General features: G+C 40.0%; 1 protein-coding gene across 1 annotated transcript in view; it reads right to left on the bottom strand.

The window, feature by feature from the left end:
• Positions 1-8,345, bottom strand: part of rbbp6 (retinoblastoma binding protein 6) — a 113,570-nt gene extending 105,225 nt beyond the window's left edge. The window contains 6 exon segments of the mRNA XM_037688509.1: positions 1,290-1,386; positions 1,536-1,615; positions 1,690-1,734; positions 3,657-3,705; positions 6,219-6,324; positions 7,814-8,345. Of these exon segments, the coding sequence (XP_037544437.1) occupies positions 1,290-1,386; positions 1,536-1,615; positions 1,690-1,734; positions 3,657-3,705; positions 6,219-6,324; positions 7,814-7,979 (543 nt within the window). The 5' untranslated portion in view covers positions 7,980-8,345.
• Between the last annotated feature and the right edge of the window lie 432 nt (positions 8,346-8,777).

Raw genomic sequence — 8,777 nt, 5'->3', positions numbered from 1 at the left:
AATCCAACAAAATTCATGCTCAATAATCCAGGTACAAATCCAACAAAATTTGTGCTCAATAATCCAGGTACAAATCCAACAAAGTTCATGCTCAGTAATCCAGGTACTAATCCAACAAAATTCATGCTCAATAATCCAGGTACAAATCCAACAAAATTCACGATCAATAATCCAGGTACAAATCCAACAAAGTTCATGCTCAGTAATCCAGGTACAAATCCAACAAAATTAATGCTCAATAATCCAGGTACAAATCCAACAAAGCTCATGCTCAGTAATCCAGGTACAAATCCAACAAAGTTAATGCTCAATAATCCAGGTACAAATCCAACAAAGTTCATGCTCAATAATCCAGGTACAAATCCAACAATGTTCAGTCAGCTGATCTGGATGGTTTTGTTTTTTTACTGAGACGTTTTGTCTTTCATCCAAAGGACTTTGTCAGTCCGAGGAGGCACAAACACACTGGAGTCCCACAAATACCACACTCCCATAGCGGGGAACAAACAAACAAACAAACAAACAAACAAAAAAAAAACCAAAACAGTTTGCTGGTGATAAGATGGTTTCTGGGGCCTGCCCTCTCCCCCATCAACTCCTCTGAGGCAGACATGCCAAAATGGTTCAAAACACCAAAGTCCAAAGCATCAGTGAAAATTAAACAGTTAAGCCACAAATATCCTGATGAAATGTCAGCCCTAGATGTAGAAGATATAGAATTAAGACTCATTACAGCATTTAATGTTGTAACATTATAGAACTGCTACTTATATTTGTTGGGTCTCTGTGCACTGACTGAACTTTATAGGTATGATCTAAAAGGGACTTTTTCAAAATGATCTATTTTTCAATAACCACAGGCTGATGGATCAGTCGGCTTCTATTCATCTAGCTAAGTGCAGCTCTTGTTCTTTATTCAGGAAAAATCTATATAAGCAACCTAGAGACAACATGTTTGAGAACCACTCCAGTAATCTACGCCTAATTTTACCCACAGTCTCTAGGCAGAAGTTTCCCCGCTAGGTAAAAAAAAAAAAAAATCTTTTGGCTGTTCCCTCTTCGGGGGTCTCCACACAGAGTCATCCTCCACCATCTCACTCTGTCCTCACTCCACGTCCATCTCCTCTTTGTCTTTTTCCTGGCAGCTGCATTTCTAACATCCGTCTACCAATACACCCAGTGTCCCTCCTCTGGACATGTCCAAACCATCTCAGCCTGGCCTCTCCAACTTTATCTCCCAGTTAAGCCTGTGCTGTAAATAAATAAATAAATAAATAAATAAAGTTTACCCCAGAGGTTGGACAGTTCCTGATGTGGTGTCCAGTATTTCCACAGCGATAGCAGGTGTAGTTCTCTGACAGGGTAGTGGCAAACTTTGTGTTCAAGCTACAGAGAGAAACAGGAGAGACGTGTGACACGACGGCAAAATGTCAACAAGATCAGCACCGTTTGAAAAATGAGAAATCAGAAGCGGTTGGCAGCATGGGGACAGAATCAGCAGCACAGAACACACACACACTGTAAACACGACTTACTTCAGAGAAGACTGATTAATCATCACTCTGATCTTATCCTCCTCAGACACATCTGCGTCAACCAAGTTAGCCATCTGCATCTACGGACAGAAACAGCAGGCCGGTCAGGGTTTCATTTGACAACCTGATCAATGTGAAGTACAGGAGGGCGTACCTTGGAGAAAAATGACAAGGCTTTGGTCGAACTCTGCTCACTCATCTAAGAATTAAAGCAGAAATCAGTTTATTTTGTCCAGAACAGCAAAGTGTTGATCAATAAAAAAAAACATTTCAGCTGGAATCAGTTTGCACAACGGAACTGATTTTTGATGAAACCTCGCGTTTAATTCCGATTCTAAAAAGGTTTATTGCAACAAAACGAGCTTTTCTAAGTTGAAATAAATAAGATTATCTCAAGGAAAGCAGCTCAGTTACGATGAGAAGTAACTGGTCGTCTACAGTAACAGATCTCGAGATGACGTGAAAACTATTCTAAACATGTCCTTTATCAGCTACCATACTTTCCCTCTAAGGAAGTGCTACTAAAATTAAATGTTGCTCAAAAGATTTATGTTTCTACAGCGACACTTGTAGTTTTCCCATTTATGGTAACTTCCCCAAAACACACATTTGATTTGAGCTTTTTAATTCACAGCAAACAAAGTGATGAACACCAGGAGATTATTGTGGGTGATCAATTACAACCATGTTTTTTGTTAAATTTTTGATTGCATTTTAAATATTGTAAGATTACATCCAAAATGTTTTACTGCAACTATAGAGTTACTTCCATTAACTGATGTATTAATATAATTTACAACCTTATTTCACATCATTTATGGTTCACAACCAGCATAATTAAAATGTATCACTTATAAATGTTTAATTTAAAATTGAATCAGCTGCACTCTAAATCCAAATCAACAAAGTCCACACAGACACAAAGAAAGAAATCTACTTTATTACTCTGACTCACTTCAGCTGCGTCTCTGCTAATAGAATAATCTGTAAATGGGCCAAACACGTTGATGCAATTACTGCTCCTGTTTAGGTCGTCTTCTGTGGAAGGAACCTAGTCCCATAAATGCCTTAAAACAAAAACCATCCATTGATTCTTACAAATAAACTTTAACAAATTCAGTCCGTAACACAGCTTCATCCAGATTGACTTTATTGGTAGAAAAACACAAAATGAGAAGTAAAAGAAGCGTTTGCAGTTCAAGAGAGACTCAAAGGATTGGAAGGAGCTGCAAACGTTTCGCCTGAGGAGTCAGAGAAAATGAAGTGAGCTCATCAGTAAATCTGACTGTAGCATGGAAACACTTATGATCCACCAGAAACATCATCACATTGGATACCTACAGTAACAACTGAAGACATCAAACCCATATGAATGCAGCTTGAAATCAAAAACAAGTCCCTTAAGACTTATTTGATTATAAAGATTAAAACAATACAGACAGTATATTGGTGTAAAACTGTTTATTTGGACAAAATTATCATAGTTTAAAAAAAAAATCAGCCAAATGCAACAAAACTATAAAGAGTTTGAGATGTTTCATGTTCAAGAGCTGAAGCAGGTTTTAGGAGAGCCAGTGGTTTGAGATGACGACTGGGTTTGGACCGATAATGGCTGACACACACACACACACACACACAGCTCTCAACAAACACACACACACACACACACACACACACACACACACACACACACAGCTCTCAACACACACAGAGTGAGAGACAGCTGAATGAAGCACAACAGAGCTGAGGATGGTGACACAGCAGCTAGTTCAAATAATAGCTGAGAACTTCTGTTTGGACCAGAAACACAAACATGGATTTATCTGCCACCCGTCAGTCAGCCTGTCTGAGGTTCAGCTGTCACTCACTCGTTTTCTTGTAAAAAACCATTCAAATAGTCTTTATTTACTCATTACTTGATTATTTATTTACTCATCAGTGTAAAAACCTGATTTAACACAGAACAGCTGCTTATTTGACAATAAAAAGAGACATTTTACATGTTTTTGGGTCTTAAATGGGTATTTTTTAAGTGTCAACGCATAGGATTAAAGGTTTATTTTAAAAAGTTTTGTGTGTGTGTGTGTGTGTGTGTGTGTGTGTGACTGACTGACTACGTACTGCTCTGCTGACTCCGAAGACGTGAGGAAAGTGGAAATCTGACCGCTCACTGAAACACAAAGACAAGTTTTGTTTGAATCTAAATCCAGTATGATTCAAAATAAACCAGGTAACATTTGGCTAACTTCATGAAAATAAAGTGCGGCTAAGAGCTGCACAGAAATGTATAAAGACGAAAAAAAGAATCGTCTGAAAAATCCTCTGAATGTCGCCCGGATTTAACCTGAAAATACGAAGTCCATCTTTGTGTTTTTACAGGTCACTCATGAATAAATATTTAGGATTTTCTTCTCGTTACAGAACTGAAAGTTTGGAAAGTACTTTATTGACCAACTCAGACTGTCCTCACACGAACTTCAGATTAGTTTTGGCTTGAAAACAGCAGAGTTTCTTATCAGTGAGCTGACGGAAACTAAACATTACTTCAAAGATGGCAGATTGTTAAAAAAATTAAACTCAAATCTTTCAAACTTTGAATAGAAGGGGTGGTAGCAGCAGAGGGTCAACGTATCTCACAATGTACAGTAGTCCCTCGCTACTTCGCAGTTCGTTTTACGCGGACTCGCTCTATCGCGGTTTTCAAATTAAGATCGGACGTGACACACGGTGGCTGATTGATGGATGAGCCACATAATCAGCATGGATTTTTTAATTTAAAATACATTATTTTAAATTATTTAGCACCTGCTGCACCCTTGTGCAGCTTCTCCTGCAGCGTGTTATGAACTCCGCTCTGCAGCGGAGAAGTGGGCGTGGCCGAGAGGACTGGCAGGTGGAAGAGAGCAGACGAGGCAGAGAGCCGAGATCATGACATGCTGTGCACTTTTAGAGCGTTTAGACTTTAGAAAAATTATTTAGAATATTGCGAGAGTGTGGGAAGTGTTTAAAATGCCTTAAGTTATATAAATACTAAAATATACTACTACTACTTGTGTACATAATTTAATTCCATTTCATGTACCACATGAGGTGGTAATGACAATAAAGTTTACTTGAACTTGGACTACTGTATACCTACTTCACGGTTTTTCCACTTAACGTGGGAGTGGGGGTGGTCCCATCCCCCCACGATAAATGAGGAACTACTGTACTCCATTTTTTCAGGTTGACAACATTTTCCCTTAAACAAGAGCATTAGTTTGTGTGTGACCGAGTCTGGGCCTCGTGAACAATCTCCTGGAAATACTAAAGATCTTCCAGTATACGTTCTGAAGGCAGGTGCTGTTTAGAAAAGACAATAAAAGACGATGGGCCCGCTGTAGTTTCCATGCCAGGCCTCTAGCTGGCGCTGTGATTTTTGAACACATGACCGCAACAGTAGTGTGGACGTGAAGAGACAACTGCTGTCAGGTAAAATGTCGTTTCCTGTGACCCGATGACCAGTTTTGAAAAACTTTCACTCCTAAACCTGAATTTGGCGTCACAGAATCTGATCGCTTGTGAACAATCTAATCAGACATAGTGTTAACACTCGGAGTGGGAGGTTAAGGATGACTCTCAGCTACTACCACACCAAATTTACTGTAGCTCAAAATCTCTCAAACTAACTGAAAATATAATAAACATTTTTGTGCTGTTAAGGTTGATTAGTTGTGGCGGCCATCTTGAATGCTCATCACTCAGTACGTAGTTTCTTAACATTTCATTGTAATCTGTCCAGTGGGTCATGAGATATTTTACTAACACTACAAACACACACAGGTTATCACCTTTGCACTTTTGGTGGTGGGAGATAAAGACAGGAAACTCCTTGCAGTTAAATGTTTCAGTAATTCAACATGAATTACTGGGAGACTGTATCTACCATTAAAGTGATGGTTCACATCTTTGAAGTGGGGTTCTGTGGTAAGGTTATGAACAATAAATATCTTACCTGTTGTAGGCATATTTCTTAATAATCTTTGTTTAAAAGAGTTTAATTCAGTTAACAGCTGGTCCAAGACACAGACGGTATACTGCCATCTTAAAATGACGTCAATATTCAATTTTTCACCGTCAGTTCACCATTACATGATTATTTATATAAAACTATGGGTATGTTCTAACACAAATGGCAGCAGTAGCAGCTGAAAGCTCATATTTTGCTGGATTATGTAAAGCAAAATGGTGAGGTAAAGGATTTTAAAAATGTGACAACGTGAACCACTGGTTTCTGAGACTGGAGTTTGTCTTGGAAAAAAAGCAGCAGTCCACTGGTTTTGGATCCTTCTAGACTAGCCATTAGCTCATCAACCTGGTCATAATCACATTATGTTTCTCCAAACTGAGGTCGCTCAACGAGCCATCTGCAGCAGGTAAGATATTAGTTGTTCCTAACTTTTCTACAGAACAGTAATCAAATCTTGACCTATATTTTCTTCAATGCCTATATTCAACCATTCTCTGCTATATATGAGACAGATTTCCTGAAAAAGGTTTGTTGGTGGACTTGTTAAACTTGACTCATCCCGAGGGCAGACCTCCAGGTGCCAGTTCAGGCTGGGTGTTGGCTACTGTTGCAGGAAGATAAGCAGTAATAACAGTGCTGGAATGAAGCAACCAAACCCCAAAGCACACACTTACGTCTTGTTGGTCTTGCTACTCGAGCTGGACTTGCCTCCAGCGGTGGGGAGTCTCCTAACGATGACAGAGGAGCCTTTGGGGATCAGGCCTTCGTCGTCCGTGTACTCTGGGAGGAGGGGACGAATGCACAAGTTTAAAAGCAGATTTATTTTTAAATTTGTGTTAATGAATTTCAATACCATTTTGAAATGCACTGAGAAATATCCTTCAGGAAGTAAAAAAAAAAATCTTTGAATCAGGTGTCGGAGCAGGGAAACGACTAAAACGTGCAGGATGGCGTTCCTCAAGGACCAGAGTTGGGAACCGCTGTGTTAAACAACCCCCAAAATGCTAAAAGGACATTTTAAAATCAGGTTTTGTAGAAATGTTATGAACAACTAGTATCTTACCTGCTGAAGATAGCTCTTTGAATTTGAAGAAATAGTTTGTCCTATGAAACTGATGAGCTAACAGCTAGTCCAAACGCAAAGTGGATTACTGCCATCTTAAAAATTTCACACCAATGTCTGCCATCGTTATTATTTAACTCTTCTCACAGCTGTCAAGTTTGTTTTACACTATTAGCTAAGCTGGCCTTACTGTGGCGGCCATCTTGAATTGGGTTGACGTCAAAAGCTGATGCGTTGTAGACAATTTCAACAATTACTTGGATAGTTTCATTAAAACCTTTTATTTTACTAGAAGACCCCCCCCCCCACACACACACACACACAGGTAAAAACATCACCCTGGAGTTGACAAAAAGAAGAGTGTAAAGGATTTTAAAATAGCGATTGTGTGAATTGCGACCTTGCTCTCCACTGTGTACGGACTAGCCGTTAGCTCGTCAAACTGAGACAACAGGTATGTTCGTGCTCTTTCAGAGCCCTAGGTCAAAAAAAAAAATCCAAAATATCCTTTTAAATTATGTTAATGCCTGCAAGAAAGCTGTAAATAAGGATAAAAAAAAAATTGTTTTGCACATCATGCGTAAATATTTTCTCAGCCGTTTGAAATTAAATCTCTTTAATGGCTTCTATAGGTTCATGTTATTTCAACCTGCTTACAAATTCAACTAAAATGACATGAAAGCAAACAGCACCCATGGGTTCCCACAACACTGGTGTGAGATTACGCTCGAACGAACGCGCTCATTTCTTCAGTTATTCTCTAATCTCTAAATCTAAAGGGAGTTTCCTCTCAGTGTTGTCTGAGAAAGTCATCAGACAGTTTATGGTGGATTTCATAACTCCTCCACAGGATGCTGACAACACTTATTCAGTGACAGCTGATAATCATGCTTTCCTCAAGTTGAAGACATCTCAGCAAACTTCCTCTTGGTCTGAGTGCATGTTTATTTGTAGCCCTTTTAGCCCACATCTCTGCACAGACACTGGTGCTCCACCAGCAGCAGCTTCATTTGGTGTAAAGCCAGCAGGAATGTGGCCCATTCATCTAGAACCCCTTCATTGTCCTGGTTGGACTTTTCTGGACCTGAAACCGTCAAAGCTGGACCACGTGCTCTCCAACAACCTGCCATTCAACTGGGAAGGGGGAAAAACAACACTCTCACCACTTCATGAATAAAGTTTTATTACACGTATGTTTGTTTTTACCTTCTTTGGTTTGTGCGTTTGTGATCTGCAGGTCGCAGTCTCCAGCTTTGAGCTTCTCCCTGCTCATAATCTGCCTCTTCAGGTCACTGAGCGTGGTGTGCGGGCCGTCGAACACCACCGTGTCGTAGCTTAGTTTGGACGAGAATTTATAATGAATATGAGTCATATTTAAAATTAAAAAAAGAAGAAATAAATCAATAAAAGCCTGGCTCTGAACTGTCGGGCTGCGCCGAAGCAGTGACAAGGAACGAGCTGACGTTAGCCGGCTGCAGTGAGGAGCGTCGGCTGGAGCTGCTCCGCCGCTAACAACTAGCTAAAAGTCGGCTGATAAAGTGGCGCTGACCGGATGACATGGCCCGGTGTCGGTCGGAGCAGGAGCACAGGCTCTGTTCGAAGCGAACCCACCCCGGTTCGACTCTAATTTTAACTTTTATTCGCGGCAATGCTGCTTTCAATCCTTGCAGTTGGCTGACAGAAACCACCAGCTGTTTCCACAAGCAACGTCTCGTCAGCACAGTGCACGCGCCCCTCCTGTGCTGCGTTCACTGCTCCCCCGTATGCTCCGATTTTTCAAACTCTCATTTTCCTCTCATCCTACAACAAACTTTCGGACGTCATCACCAAACAGTATAGTGGTATGTTTCTGTTTAAAATTCTCATCACTGATATTTTATTAATAAACAATGTGCAGTGGTTGTGTTGCCACTGTTTATGTGAGTATCGGGAGAAAACGGAATAGTTTTGTTTGTTTGTTTGTTTTGTTGTTGTAGCAACATATTTTGTTTGCCAAAGATAAAATATTTTGCATGCCAGTTCAACTCCTGTCTTACAACTCAAACTACAAAAACGGCACTATCCTGCGTTACAAATGGACATAATCTTTGTTTTGGTTTGTTGTAAAGTTGCTAGCTACTTTTAGCGCATATATCAATTGTAAATGGGAAATAAAAGCTGATTATTTGGC

Source organism: Nematolebias whitei, chromosome 15 (genome assembly GCF_014905685.2).
Source record: "Nematolebias whitei isolate Nwh7 chromosome 15, NemWhi1, whole genome shotgun sequence".
In the NCBI taxonomy this organism is placed as follows: Eukaryota; Metazoa; Chordata; class Actinopteri; order Cyprinodontiformes; family Rivulidae; genus Nematolebias; species Nematolebias whitei.
Note: the sequence above shows the minus strand (reverse complement) of the source record. Positions and strands in the feature narration are given on the sequence as shown.